The sequence below is a fragment of the Argopecten irradians genome, chromosome 5 (assembly GCF_041381155.1).
Source record: "Argopecten irradians isolate NY chromosome 5, Ai_NY, whole genome shotgun sequence".
NCBI classification, from domain to species: domain Eukaryota; kingdom Metazoa; phylum Mollusca; class Bivalvia; order Pectinida; family Pectinidae; genus Argopecten; species Argopecten irradians.
The window spans coordinates 41,072,737-41,089,432 of NC_091138.1; the positions used below are offsets into that span (position 1 = coordinate 41,072,737).

A 16,696-nucleotide genomic window follows, 5' to 3' on the forward strand; every position below is an offset into this window, starting at 1 on the left:
ATACATATCGGATAAACACAACAGATAAAAATGCAAATACCAATCCTCTGGAGATCGGTTTGGGCGAGGCTGAAATGCACGCAATGAATTCAATCGTATTTAACTATTCGCTTTTACAAAAAAATATATCCATAGGGAATGAATATGCAACCATTGCAATTTTAGTCGAGTCATTTGTCCTTGTACTTCACGTGACAGCAGTATCACGTGACTTCACATTTAGACATGTGCAGGTTGATTCAAGTTTAAAGTTTATTTATACTTATATTGCAAATGTTGCTACGAAACTGGACAAAATCAGTAGTTAGATATTTTCAAATTGATACAACATACACATACACGATACTGTCTCTCTACCCAAACATTCTTTAGCTATTTTGATTGCTGGTTTTCAATTTTATGTTATTTTATCAACTTCTTCAATCTAGCTTGTCCAAAATTGCCCCTGTCTGTTCAAAGTAGTTCAACACAAATCAAACCGAAACCCGTTATTGTGTATGATTGTAAAATAAGTTAACTGGTGAAATTGATCTTTTTCGACTTCTCATTTGCATATCTCTGCTTTATCAGTACCGAAGAGTGCGGGATATGTATAGTTTTACAAATATATTTGAAATGGATACATTCACACGCAGTAGTTAAGCCTAGAATAAATTCCTGGATTCCTCATCAGAATATATAATGTAACTGTATAGTTACTAATATTCGCGGGGTTATAATTTCGCTAAATTCGCCGATTTATAAAAAATTGCGAAATTTAATACCTCGCGAAATTTATCAAATTGGTGGTTTTACATGTTACGGTCTGTCCTATGAATGACGTTTTCAATTGCTACATAGAAAATTCGCAAAAATAAATCCCCGCAAAGATGTTTCTAACAGTTAACCACGAAATTGTACACCCACGAAATTAAACATCAATACAATAAACGAAAGAAAAATTTAAATAAACACGTTAACGGAATATTTTTCACTCTGTGTTCAATATTTTGACACGTAACTATTGTTGAATTTCCATAAAATAAATCATAGTTCACTTGCAACACTCTAACAGATGTTTCCCCGTCGTATATCATGGTATTATTGTTATTATATAGATTATAGTTTATGATAGCTTTGATTGCCCCATCGCTTGTTGCCTTGGTTACATCAAGCTAAACAAAAGTTAATGGTATCGAGGGATTTCTGTTTTCATAATTCATGTGAAAATGGAATGACTCTGGCATGTTTCAATTTGGCCAACATTTAGCATAATCCAACCACTTTCCCGATTCCTTGGATACAAATAATCTAAGAAGAACGTCGTAATAATGTCCAATGAATTATTATCTCCGAATGTCTTTGAGAAAATGCAGAGAATACCACAACAATATCAAACAAAAGTCGTTTTTGTATGACTAGAAAAAATGTCAATAATACGTATATTTCAAAGGGAACGTCATGGACGTCTGCTTTGTAAATGGCGCCTTTTAACTGAGCTGAATATATATTCTTTTTATCATAATAGTAATCATAACGATATCCATCAATTTATTTTTTTCAGATATGACAGAGAAATAGACAACAGATAAGATGAACTCTACAATCGACTTAAATACTTACGCGTGTTCTGACGAAGGACTACTTCTTCCGGCCATCAACGAATACACATGGAGCATTGGTGCACGTGCTTTTCTTTACCTTATCGGTATGTTATGGTGTTTTCTAGGAATTGCCATAGTAGCAGATACCTTCATGTGTGGCATAGAAAAGATTACCAGTAAAACCCGGATAATCCAAATCCCTGACCCCGACAGCAAAGGAGGTGTTCGGGAGGTGGAAGTGAAAGTTTGGAATGACACTGTAGCCAACCTTAGTTTGATGGCGTTCGGGACAAGTGCGCCGGAAATTCTTCTCTCCGTGATAGAGATTTGTGGTAAGGGGTTCAAGTCGGGGGAACTTGGTCCCGGAACCATAGTAGGATCTGCTGCTTTTAATCTCTTCGCTATAACAGCCGTGTGTTTAGTGGGTATACCGACAGGACAAGTTCGTAGGATAAGCAACATTGGAGTATACGCTGTCACCACGTGTTTTAGCATGTTTGCCTATGTTTGGATGATTGTGGTTCTCATTCTCATCTCACCTGGCGAGGTCGAGCTGTGGGAAGCTATTCTCACCTTTCTCATGTTTCCCACTCTCATCCTTGTCTCATTTGCTGTCGATAAAGGCTGCTGGTGCAGGAAGAACAAAACGTCCTCGGAGGTGGAGATTGGTATAGGTAAGTGAGTTGTTTTTTTCTCCACAAAATCTTCTTTTTATTTTTTTCATAACTATTGTGTTTTTCTAGATATGCTTCTTTCAATGCGCAGAGCTAATGCGCGAAGGTCAATATACTCTATTAAAACACACAGTAACATCTATTAGTTGTCAACTTACACGAAATATAGTGATCCGAATCATTAATATTTTAACGCTTAAACAATGACTATTGAAATCACAAGGGCCCAGTTTTACCAACGTTCCTTGACTTCAAATAAATCCTTAATTCAAAGTTCTTCATATGAAAGCATTACAGATTTTATCATAGGCTACTTAATTTAAGATGCACCCATTAACTTCTGTAATGCTTTCCTATGGGATATTTTAAGTTAAATTATTTATTAAAGTTCAAATGTTCATAAAACTTTGCCATGGTGTTATAATATCAAATGAAACAGTTAAATGTCAAATAAAAAGTGTAGGAGTTGACTAACCGAACAAAAGGAGCAGTCTATCGTGACGATTGGCAGTTTCATAACTCGAATTTTATAACGAACCATCAGTGAAGGTTGCATGAAAGCCAACGTCAATCTGTAACGATACCCTGTATGTCCCTCGACGCAAAATAATTTGCTTCATTTTTCTTATTTATATTCATAACAATGAAAACGACGTCATTTTGTCGTGTCTTAGACCATTAAGTAAGCATGACATGCAAATGAAGAGTAACATTTGTAAAACAATTAGCAATAACAAAGTTGAGTTCATTCAAAGTATAAAAAGTAGCAAATATCTAATGTTTGTTAAAAACTATTTTATGTTTGCGATTCATATGATACTGGTTTAAAAAGTTAAAAATGTCCATAGACTAGGACCGCTGTGCTTTCAGAATTATATTGTGTGAATTCGGTATTATATCGAATAGAAGCTCTTGTTGAAAAGCAAAGTTCTAATGTGAAAGTTTTCAAAAGACTTAAAAAATATTTTAATTATTATTTTAAGAGATTGAAGAAAAAACCTCTAAATGGAACGATACTTCATTATCTTCTTACAAACTAGATATTAATTGTACTAGAAATACTTTCAAACGTCAGGCGCGTGTGTTCAGAAGGTGACAATGTATTAAACACTATTATACAATGTAGAATACAGAAATGTTATTCATGATGAAGACGTTCGGTGTAAAAAGGTAAAACAAAACTGCTAATTAAACTCAATGACACTTAAAACATTGCGCGAAAACAGAATGCCTCAAGAAACACTGTTCAAAGAGAATAGCAACAACTTCTAACAAAATTTGAATTCACTGGTCGCACAGTGTTTTTATAAAGTATTTTTTTCTAAAGTTATATTAAATTAAATTGTCGTCAGTTAACTAGTCAGTTAACTATACGGGCTCTATGTCTCTCTGGGTCGAACTATAAGATTCTGGTTGACTGTTGCAAAGATACGTAGACGCGTTGTTTCATTGGGAACAATGCATCAGCTATATGCTAGACACTGTTTTTCATCGGAACAAAACACTCCCACCAGGGGATCTGTACCTCAGAAAGAAAGTCCGTTTACGGTTCATGGACGTGCGTCTCAGGACAAGTCTTTGAAATTCCTCTAGGCATACGATCTACCGATAATGCTGTCAGATATATCAAGGTATGACAATATAAGAATCTCATGAGATTTTATTGACCGTTATTGGGTTTTATATATAGCTTTTCATACACTCGCGGGATACGTAATAAATGTTGCAATGTTACGCATGACGCAATCTCTGTTATAGAATGTGGATCAATTCTAATTAAAGTGCATGCCGTGACAATAATGAAACTCATGCATGTATAAACAATACAACTGACACATATAACATGTACTTTTCAATAGATTGACCTATTTGTACTCATCGGGCGTCATATCAAGATCGCTTTCAGAGATAATGTTTACACCGAAACGAGATGTTCGATACCGAGCCAAAGATTTTTTTTTCTTTTCTTCTAACAAGGTAGACGTAAGGCTATTCCCGTGTCTAATCATTACCAAATGTTGCTGAGTCTGTAAAACTATTCTGGAACAATGCCGGGTACATGTACGCCAACCAGCCATCGATCGTTGTCTCTCGTTATGGGTACTTTACCGAGGTGTCGATAAGGATTTATAATTAATTAAATGGAAGGCTCTCTTCAGACTCTCTCACTTCTGTGTCTATCACTTCTTAAATAGACAGTAATTATCAGATAAGGGAAGTGTCTGCAAATGACAAGTCAACTTTAAATGCAGACAACGCTGTTCTGTTAAATTGCCGAATTGCAGAATGTTAGCGTTCATAGCGACATAGTACAAATCGACAATATGACACCGTGAATCTACTTGAACTTTGAAAATAGGTCTTTATTGCATAGCTTATTTTCAAAAGGTATAATGATAAAATGCATAGTGTTCGGATTAAAATGCTTCCTATAAGTATTCCACACAAGTATTCCGCATATAAAAATAGATCAAGCATTTAGTAAAGGAATTTTATAACTAGAACTGATGAAAACAATCATTGATTTTTTTACGTAAAACATGATCAGCCATGCTTTAGATATATGTAATGGTTGAAAAAAGAAAAACCGGCATTTGTTTTTTGACCGAGGGAGCTAGCAAGGATACATTAAGTTAAACCTAAAAACAACCACAACAATTTGACAAATAGACAAAAGAGTAAAATTATGAAACACAAAAAAAAAAAAAAAAAAAAAAAAACAATATATATATTTCAATCATTTGTTCTATCATGTTCCTATAAGTGTGTAAGGCAATAATCGCACAGACAAAACATGTTTGTTGCATTTACTATTTTCTGATATCTTTATTTCTGTGTTCTTTGCTGCTTAGACAGGTCCAAAATGTAATTCATGCGATCATATTTATTTTCATTTATATATCTCTAAGGTAAAGAGTAATATAAAAATATCATCAAATCATGACATAATTGGGGTAATATTAATTACTTGGAATTTGAAAAAAAAAATTCTCGCTGACTAATCTAATTTCCATAACACAATGTTGAAACAAATAACTAAAAACAAACCAGAAATTCAGCTCTTGGTATCAACCGTACTACAGGAATTTACATTTAACATTTCTCTTGCAAACTAAACAGTTGTCAATATAAAAATGAAATATGATATTTCCCAATAGTTAATCTGATAGTTCGTTCCCTAGGGAGCTATTCTCTGCGCATGCTTGATATGTGTGTCTGAACGACAGCCTTTGTAGTCTACACGCAACTCTCTTACTCAACTGTTACCGAGATATACACCTAATTAATACAGAGCCATTCGGAATAAAAGACTGATTACGATATTAGGTAATCTTATTCAGCTTCCATTCATTGTACGTAAAGCCAATTTACCAACCATAAAAGCCTATTTTGTCTGTCAGTTTTCATTAATGTTATTGTGGTTGCCTTATGGAGCTATATAGTCTACCAATATCTAGACAATAACGTATCCCCACGGGACGTCTAAACTTCTTAGACTAGAAGACAAATACTGTATAGTTACTTATTGTTGCGGAGATGATATTTTCGCGATATCGCGGCACGGAACATTGTATGATCGCGAAAGTTTGTTTCGATTCGAGTTACATATTAGCTGTACTGTCTTTCTATTGATGATTATGTAAAATTATTCTTGTGTTATGAATTAACAACATGATTGAGTCTCTATGTATTGTAGTCAACTTGATACCATACATCAAGAACGTATATATGTATATTACCAGTAAATTATAATATTATCTTGAGGAATAAAAGAAATGATGATGATGATGAAAGTGATTCCATTCGGAATAACAATATTATTGATAATACATTTAGCCATAACTTAAAACATTGCTGTGATGTCATCTATTGGTATAGCTTGAGGTATAGTCGGAGCAAATGTCTACTATTATCATCTACTACTGTGGAATAGTTACCTTTTTCTGTGGAATAGTTTTTGAACTATTCCACGGGAAAAGGTAACTATTCCACGGTTGACGGTGAATGTAGTGACTCAAGTGAACAGCGCTTAGCATGTAATCAGAAATACATCCTCAGTCATTACGGGCCTCGAACAATTCATTATCTTGACTATTCCACAGTTTGAGGTGTTTCTCCTATACATATATATAGACTAACAAGGTAATTGAAATCCTATTTTAGTGAACATTTTTCCACTACTAATCATCTTTTCGCGAAAATATGATTCCGAAAAATTACCAAAATTACTCGATTCCGCAAAATTACCAGATACACGGTATTAATCCCTCAAAGCATTACGACTTGGTTTAAAGTCTTCTGTGTTATTGCATGTCAATTAACTATGAAAGACGGGAACCTGTATATACAGAAAATACAACAGAGAATAAACGAAGAGAATGTAACTAAATTATATCGTCTACTCGGGTTAGATAGAAAAATCAATTGGACATAAAAGAAATTGTTTTCGGTAAAATCCTGGTATCTCTGACGATATCTAAAGCTTAATATATATTATTTATAACTGTCATGTAGTGCAATGGGCCTAAAATGTATTAATTATAAGGTATATCTATTCCAAGCAGTGTATAAAAAAAATAACATCTAGAAGGATTCGGGTACCCGTACACCCATTCTACTTATTTTGCATTTTGATAATCCGATTAGCCACCTCAGCTATGACTCCGTTTGATTCTTTGCGCCTAACATTATTGTGGTATTTTAAGTTTAAACATGACGTCAATTGAACCACACCAATAGTTTTCTGTAAGTTTAAAAAAGCAGATTCGATTGCAGCTTAAAATAGAATGAAATGAATTTGATATCAAAATTTGATACTATTATACGTATTGGCGCCATACTTATTACACGGTTAATGACCTTACGTATATAATGCTACCAACAACATGTCTACCTTATATTACAATAAATGTAACATCGACTCCGTGAAATAAACATCAAACTCTAAACTAAATATTCCTTAATGATTTCTGTTAATTATGATAAATATCTCAAATTTAAGCTAGATGTGAAAGATACAATAAAAAGCAACAAAACAAACAATAAAACCAGAAAAAAACCCAAAACAAACAAACAAATATAATAGGTATAATAAAAATATTTAATACTGATTAACACGCAGATAAATATTTGATTTAGAAAATTAGATAATGAGCTATCAGTGTAAAATAAAAAGAAATAAAAAAAATCACCAAGGAATCATATTTGGCTTCAAAAAGCCACATATCCGAACAAAAACTGAAAACATGAATGAGATCAAGGATTTAGGAAAGATAGGGAACACCGTCTGCGACAAACACCTTTAATCGGTATTTTGTTGTGACCTGGATGTAAATGGTTGTTGTATTTCATGCATGTTTTATTAGTGTTTTTCTGGATCTTTTTACAGGCTATAAGGAAAACAGAGGTAAGCTGCTGTAGATCCCCGCTTTGTGTGTTCTATCCCTCGCATTGATCTGTTAATAGCCCACGAGGACAGCATCCTCTGTGCCTATTGATATTAGATGTTCATTTCAGTTGTGTTATGACAACAAGACGTCACCATATAGGTAGAGCTCCACATGTAGGTATAGCGATGTGGCTGGCCTCACATGCCGGTTATAGGTATCGGGTTTTTTCACTGATCATTCAAGAAACAAATGTGTCGTTATATTTGAGCAATCGCCATCAGAGTGATTTCGCCAGTATGTGTTTACACTGGTTGAGTCAACAAGTCCACACAATTAACAGACAAAATAAGAAAGCATACCACAGGGAATAGTAATGACTCCCCAAACTACACTATTGGAAAGTTTCTCATCAGAATCCGTTAATGACGAACAACTCCATTCATGGGGCGTTATTCGGAGAAATGTACATTTCTAAACCCCATAAACAAACCATAAAGAAAATTACTTTTCAACTCCTGATGAACCTTAGTTTTACGCTACAGAAAACAACACTGAATGTATTGAAAACAAAATACTGGAAAATGTGGCTTATTAAAATCAAAGTCATTCAAATGATGTTTTTAATTATAATATTTCAACATATAAAGTATTTGTTTTCCACACAATACCTTAAGTTGAACTTCTTTGATATTTTTCTTCTCCCTCTTCTATGTTTCGAGTGCAATCTGATTGGATTTGTAGGTTTGCCGTCTAGTTTAAATAGTGTTCGGAGTTGTAGTTTAGTACTTATGTAGGTTTTATCCTCGAGTTTGAGTGTGTGTGTGTTCTGCTGCTATTGCTCTGAAGATTATTTCACTTTAAAAATGGGGTGCATATAGCGAAAATGGTCAAAGAAACTTACGAACGAGGTAGTCAAAAATACTTAAAAGGTAACACTTGAAATATTTTCTTATCTTCAGTAATGGTCGTACTGTAATCTCGAATGGTCATGACCCTTGTAGCTGAGATTAGTTCTTGCTCGAACCACCTATGTTTAATCCCTCTGTACTCTAGCACTAGACTATGGTCGATTTGTATTTGATCCCTCTATACTCTAGGACTAGTACTTTTTAAACATGATATGTTATGAGTAAATGTATTTTTGGAAGAACGATAACATTTGAATCCATATTTTATTAGACTTCTTCCGAACTGTAAACGAATATCGCTTTATTTTCTCCTTTCCACCTCATATACATACAATGTATTTCAGTAATCAATTATTGTAAATACTTATATTACATAATTATAACGTATTTTATATAACGCACTTGTTTCTTACCAATGACCCTTGCTGATTACCTCTTTTATTTCTTCTTCATACTTCTATCGACTGTGTGCATTCTTGATGCTCGGAATTATTCTATAAAAGTTTCAAATTATTTCACTTGCTCTAATTCTTTATATTCTTTTCTGAAAAAAGAATACTTTCGAATTCTTTTGAAACTTTCTTTTCTATCACTGAATGCGAATCCTGGTTTGAATGAGATATAATTTCCTTTCACTTCTAAAATATACGTATGACATATAATCGTCCTGTTTTCAGTTTTAGTTCCTCCAACATCTCCTGATCACTTTTCCCCGTCCTTGACCTTCCAATGTCTCGCTCTGTTGGACCAAGTCACTATTCCACTCTTTCCCGATAATTACCAGCGAACGAGTGACAGCCATAACTGGAAGCCTTCTAACGCCAACGGGGTTTCTTCACCAATCTTCAAAACCCCTTCAACTTGTAATTGGCTACTCGTTGCATCGTGAGCTATTGCTTTTAAAACCATGCATGCCTAAAAATCTCATCTTTTAAAGATTTCAATGGAGAAATAACGTGAAAATCCCCCTTTGTCTTTCCATGAAATACATCTTTGTAAAATTCGAATGTTGAAACTATGCGATACTAAATTATACCGATTCGATCTGCTATGAGAATAATGAAAATAAAATGTGACACATTGGCATCATGCGGGGACTCATTACTGAAATGTAACTGTTGCAACTGATTCTTGTCGGCTGATACTAAGGATCATTGTGTAATAGTCGTTTAGACACGCACTCCCAACAATTCTTCGTCAGCTCATTTCCGTTCTTGGCCTTTCAAGTAATGTAATACATACAATGTCCAAAGTATCTGATTTCGTTAATTTCATGGCGTTAGGTTAAGTATATTATTATGATGATACAAACCGACGCTTGGACATTACCATGGTCATTATGACTGATTTATCAGTTACAGTTACACGGATATCATTAATATATCGGTACTACTCAAATAAAGATATCAGCTAATGCAGATTACTACGCCTTCTGGTGACATCATACAAGATTACGACGTTTTTTGGTGACGTCATACACTTGTCATCCTGTCATGGATGCCTTGTTTTTGCAAGCATCTGTCTGTAATCTATTCCAAAATAAAGGCTTAATCCTTTATACCAACAAAATAAGAATAACAAATTTACGGGGCGCTATATTTAGGAGTCTGATAGATCTACAGTAAAGTTATCCAAATGCTTCAAGGCAAGGATAAATGTCTGTGTCTGTATCGGTTCTACACAGAATATTTTAGATAAATGCAAAACAAAATCGTTTCGGCTTACTCTAATTGTTGTTTAAACCAATACCAAATGTTTGATAGTGAATCTCGAACTATTTTAATTAGACATCAATAAATCACATATTAATTCACGTCAGGTCACTAGTGCTCTTAATGTGATTTGTGTAGATTTATGTAATTAACATAACAAATTCTATTGTTATTTGAATACATTATACGCCGAACAGGTCATTTGCCAGTTCTGAAAATAGATATGATTCTTTTTCCCGAATTCACTTACTAGATATATAAAGCATTACCAGTGATTACATCGCTAGCATCACTGTCCAATAACCTAGATGAGTTCACGTGGGAACAACCAATTACCGTTTTTATATTACATGCTTCCTGAAGCATATTTTATTATGTCATAGAAACGACAAGGCTGCCATTTTGTTTCAAATTACAATGTACTTGATACCTTAGCACAAATGTACTGGATAGGTAATTTGTGTTTTTATTTCAAGAGCCTTTGTGTTATTTACTTCAATTATCATTAAGACAAACTTTATGCCCCGCCTTAATGACGTCCGTCCGATTTATTCCTCCCCAGTAAGTATTTTGAGTAGTCGTGGCGTATCTAGTAATTTCTGCGCGTGCGCACGTGATACACGAGCGTGTCTTAATCTACTAATTACTGGATCACACAAACAAAGGGTGACGTGTACGAGGATGATGAAGGACACATCTTGTCTCTCTAATTACCTCTTCTTGTCCTTACTTGTCACAATATTGTTTGTTCAAATTTACTACAACCTTCTAAATTAAACAATTATTAATTAAATCGATAATCAGCGTTGTGCTGTATCCACAACATACTATTACTTCCATGCTTAACAACTAAGCCGATGTTTGTAGCATTCGACCACGGTTGTCAAGCTTTTAATATAATTTATTCAAACATGCAGTCATGAAATAGGTTTTGATGGAATCGAGAGATAAAATTCTTTTGTTTTGACAACGTTCTAGCGCACAAGACAAGTGACACTCTACAGACAATAATTACAAAGGTAATGGCAAACGTCGCGAAGCGATGTGAAACCTTGGGAGCGGTGAATTTTAAACGCGTAACTGAGTGCTATATGGTAATATAATTCCTCCATTGTTAATGTAACACATAGCAACACTCAATAACACAATTAATATTCCTAGTTGATTATCATTAGCATTAAATGGTGTTATTACAACAAAGGTAAATATTAGGTATCTCATGTTATTACTGAAAAGTACGAAATGATCACAAAGCGAGATTAATGCCATACCGGGGGAGAGCATAAGCAAGATTAAAACCACGTATCTGCCGCAATGGTATGATAATGGATCAGATTCCAATTAAAGTAATTTGCCTTTTAATCGCACTGTCACATTAGCAGTTATTTAAGTATTGTCCATAGTTCTGTGGTTTTTTGGGATTATAACCTTAATTTTTCTCCCAAAAATCGCTCATGGTAAATTGTAAACAAACGAAACCAATTTCCCTGAAACCAGGGTGACACTTTAATCATGGTATGCACCATTTGTTAAAATATTTTCGTTGAAATTGTGCAATTGCATGCTGGGATGCCTCACGCTGCGATTATATCGAGAATGGTTTCCGTTCGTATAACATTCAGCGCATGCTCACCACTGAAGGCAACAATACAAGCAATCCCTATCTCTTTCACCTTCATTGTGTGTATACAAGACAAACACAAGCATTACACCATAGATATCAAAATGTATTAAGATCTTACCAAGTGTTATTGCAAGTATGTTTTATATTCAGGGTTTGATATTTCTGAAAAAGGAACAGAAATAAAGATTACATGCCCTATTTTGTTATTGTTCTATTAGTTTTATATAAATATGCAACATGTTGACTATTTTTCACAACACGTGCATTGTACGATCGACGTATATCTTCGTGTATACATATGTGATGATATCGATTTGTTCTGTTAAAATGATGTTAGCATATATTAATTAAATATTAATCCAACACGCATCGGTGAAGCGCAGCAGTTAATGAACAAAATAGTCAGTAACTCCTGTATCGATCTATCTTTCATCATGAGAAGTCATGCATGCAATTATGCACTAACTGAACATCATTGTTTTCATTACGAAAATATATTTGACTTTCGAGGATTTTAAATTTGAAGCGGCAATTTGTTTTCTTTCAGTTTACAATACAATTGATTTGCTAATTAAATTACAGAAATAATCAACAATCTTAACAAATCCAGATTTTAAATTCATATGAATGTCATTGGCCTATATTGAAGCATATGTCGTGAGAATGTTGTTTAATATTCTATTCTTCGCGTGAAATTGGTAGGTTTTATTAAGTGTAATAAAAATATTTCTACCTCGATGCGCAACTCACTTTCATCTTCACCTTGTTGACAAGTATTTCATAAACATTTCCCCTTTATTGCAGATTTTAATAATACCGATGACAAAACACGAGGCGACGACGACGGCGGAAGTGGAACTGCCGACATTATACACATTGCACGTGAGCTGGGGCGGAATAAAGACCTGAGTGAAGAAGACGCTGCGAGACTAGCAGCGGCAAAACTGGCAGAAAATCAACACCACAGTTCTCTTTGGTACCGAATCCATGCCACAAGGAACATCACAGGCGGCCACAAACTGGTGCCACAGATCAACAAGGCGCTACAAGAAGTGAGTTACCATGTGTAGTAACATAAATATTACTATGCATTCACTATAGTGAAATTTGAGTTAACTATCACCCCTGTATAAATACCATCCATTTAAAAAAGAACACATTCCTGGTTTTGAATGGTCAATTTCTGCAAAATTTCACCTGCGTATAAAGACACCATATTTCAAAACTCTCGTGTTCTTTATCCAATTGTTTGTCATAATAGAATTAATACTATGTAGTTTAAAAGTAAGTCATATAGAGCAAACAATTCATGACAATTGATTTGTGAATAAGATTGCATGTATAATTATCCAATGAACCAACCAAATGAAGCAAAGTCGGTGGATACTAACAAAGTACTAAATACAACATTAAGGTTATATTGAACGTGGAGATATGGAATGGGGACATTATATTCAATAATATTCACAATAACGTCGCGAAAACTACAAAATGAAGTTACATCAAATTTTAACGCATACAAATTGTAAACAATTTTCTTTTAACAATGACATTGATTTGAACCTTTACATGTTTTTTTTCATTCATAAGCTTTACGAACAGTCTCAGGATAAAATAACCCGTCAAACCAACGAGATGGGCTCTCACCAAAGTCTGTCCATGATTGATTTGACAGAGGGCGGGAACAAGGCCGTTGTGGAGTTTACAGCGCCCTCGTGTGCCGTTCTGGAGAACGAAGGACGCGTTCGTATAGGAATACGCAGATACGGGTGTTGTAAACATCCCGTCAGTGTATGGTAAGCGCATGCACATGATAATATATATATTAACAGTTTTAACCCAGACCATCATCTTTGGTTTTCGAAATCTATAATTCTCGGCAGAAGTACTCCCAACAAAAAATCAAATTGTTCTCCGCAATATATTGCAACTGGTTCGTAAATGGCAGAAAGTACAACACGTATGGCATTTTTTTATTTGAATTTGATTATCATACATAAAAACTGTCGTTTAGTTTATTGTTTCTACGGGATGACCAAGTAACTGAAAATCGACATGAAGGAAGTCACTTCATATCACATTATCCTCGTTTAGGTTAAAGGCATGCTGAATTATTTTAATGAGGATTCTTAACTTTCTATACAAGTCATTGAGTCAATTGACGCAAAAGCACCCTTTCAGACTGGAGGTTGTGGAAGTTTCATGTGCCATAACTGGATGAAACTTTTCATATGCTATTTTTTTCTTCCGTAATGTATTAAAAGCCATCAGGTTTGATGTATTGGGTTGTGAAAACCATTCAAAAGTACAGACAAACATGTTTATTGCTTAGTTGGAACATAGAAGTTATGCACTGTAAACAATCTTGTTTTATGTTACGAGTGTTTCAATGAAATCATATAGGCAGAAGTCACTTTACAATCACTAATAACATCATGTGAAAATGTGAAATGATATGATATGTGCTTGTTTCACTCTACTGTAGACGTAAATATAATATAATGATTTTTAACAATTTAGAATCCATTAACATTATTAACAGACTGAATGTGGAATATTTTCACTAATAAAAATATAAAATAACATAAACTCAATTTTACAGTAAATAAGACGAATGTAGATTGCATTACACTACGGCACTTAGTTTCTGTATATAATACTTTATTTTTGATTTTACAGGGTAGAAACCATAGATGGCACAGCTGAAGCCGGAAGTGATTACAAACCTATAAAAGAAAAAGTTCATTTCAAGGAAAATGAAACTCTAACCAATGTGCACGTTACAATCGTCGATGATGATGTATGGGAGCCGGACGAGATATTTTTCGTCAAGCTGTGGGTAGAAGAGTCTGAGAAAGATATAGTACTTGGAAAAACAGCGATCAATCAGGTCACCATCATCAATGATGACGGTGAGGTTATTGACATTGCGAATTCCATGTTTTCACTTGTAATCGAAATTTCCTTATTTGTTGAAAACAAGACGCAATATATTTTATGTTCGTTGAAATTTGATTTATTTCCATTTCATAATTTCATTTTTAAACAAGCTTACATCACTTTGAAACCTTTTTAGACTTGTTTTTATTTCTAAAGACAGAAAAAAAAACTTTTTCGATTCGAAGCGTATCTTTTATATGGATGCCATAATATCGGAAAAAGCCAAACGCTTTCAATCAGTCGGTGCCGCATCAATTCATTAAAACTGGCACCAACCTGCAAATGGAACGCATGGGGAATGCTTCTTGTTTTTAACAACATATGTGATAATGATGTTATTTTATAACGGCATTTTGTTTGTTGGTCAATGACCAATATCATATTGAATACTCGATAAAGTCGCTTTACTAAAATAGGGTACAAATGATAAAAATGTTATAAAATTGGTTTTTAGCGTCATGTGTATTAAGAATAGATTCTTTTTACCACGAATTACCTTTACACATTTTGACTTTTGTACATTACTTAAAAAAAAGCTAAGCATTTGAGTGCTTTGTACAATTCTTTATACAAGGTTTCTGTAAAATTTGCAAAAAGCACGTACCTCAAGCAAAATTATAAGGATACATAAACAAACTTATTCCAAATGTCTTTGTCCTTTTTTCATTAGAACCGGGAAAATTTGAATTTTCGAAGCCGAGCTATATCGTTAACGAGACGTCAGGAAAGGCACAGTTGTTTGTAAACCGCGTGAATGGTGCGGATGGCAATGTGGCGGTGTCATGGCGGACACGGGACCTGACGGCTGTCAACGCAAAGGATTATATTGGAGGGGAGGGCACACTGAATTTCGAACATGGCGAGACTAGCAAGGTTCTAGTGCTTACCATCTTAGACTCAGGGGTAAGTTATATATTCAAAAGGAAATATTTACATATTTCATTTATAATCTCTTTTCGACTTTGTGCCAGAAAAATATTTGCACGATATATAATGTCAATGTCACAAGAACTAGTAAAACATTATACAGCGAAAATATATTCGATGTATGTGCATAATGAAAATTTAACGCTTAATGTATTATATGACATGAGATTTTCGTTGTATGGAATTTTTTTATTGTATTCGCAGTTGCTATGGAAACCACAAATAAGAAAATAAAGAACATGTCTTATATATCATTGATATCGTTGTTTATGGATTAACAAGGATAAAAGTTCCAAACCAAAAAATAAGTTTCCCACGAATAATTCATGTTATACAGTAACCAAATTAAAAAAAACCCTTTGTTATTAATGTACTCTTTGCATTCAAAATGCCAATATGTTTGTTACATTAAGTTATTAACTGTATTAAACTCCATCAAATGCAATTGAATTTGACACAGACAAACCAGTAAAATAAGATTTCAACAAATCTATGATCGCTTAGAGAACTACCAGTTCGATATTTTATTGACTGTTACGAACATGTTTTAAATCTCGATACCTGTATATAATGGTGATATGTTGCCGCCATTGTTGACATTTTTACTGACGTCATTATATCAGTTGCTTACACTCCCAGCGAGAGTCTTGATGTTTTATAATTACAGGAACTAAAATTTAAACAGCCACTACAACATAAAAACGGTTGACGTGTTATAGTTGTATTAATCATTCCACAGAATTTCACGTTACTCTTGTCTGCTTTAAACCTTTAATGGTCCAAGTGAGGTTTGAGTTCGGCTAAATGATGATGGAAATTAGACAGGTTTAATGTATAAAGCATTACCTCAGTCGTCACAATGTAATACTTTACACGACGCAACAGTGTTTAAGCTCTAAAGTAATTGAAATATTATGCTAATTCACACAAAAGAATGA

The 16,696-nt window shown here is 34.1% G+C and overlaps 1 protein-coding gene across 3 annotated transcripts in view; it reads left to right on the plus strand.

Moving 5' to 3' along the window:
- Window positions 1–16,696, plus strand: part of LOC138323873 (sodium/calcium exchanger 3-like) — a 45,776-nt gene that overhangs the window by 22,123 nt on the left and 6,957 nt on the right. For 2 of the 3 annotated variants that reach the window (XM_069268777.1, XM_069268776.1), the window contains exons 2-7: window positions 1,544–2,257; window positions 7,647–7,664; window positions 12,696–12,943; window positions 13,482–13,687; window positions 14,571–14,803; window positions 15,502–15,734. In XM_069268777.1, coding sequence (XP_069124878.1) covers window positions 1,573–2,257; window positions 7,647–7,664; window positions 12,696–12,943; window positions 13,482–13,687; window positions 14,571–14,803; window positions 15,502–15,734 — 1,623 coding nt within the window. In that variant the 5' untranslated portion in view covers window positions 1,544–1,572. The remainder of the gene's footprint in view (window positions 1–1,543; window positions 2,258–7,646; window positions 7,665–12,695; window positions 12,944–13,481; window positions 13,688–14,570; window positions 14,804–15,501; window positions 15,735–16,696) is intronic. The other variant, XM_069268778.1, reaches the window with a different exon arrangement.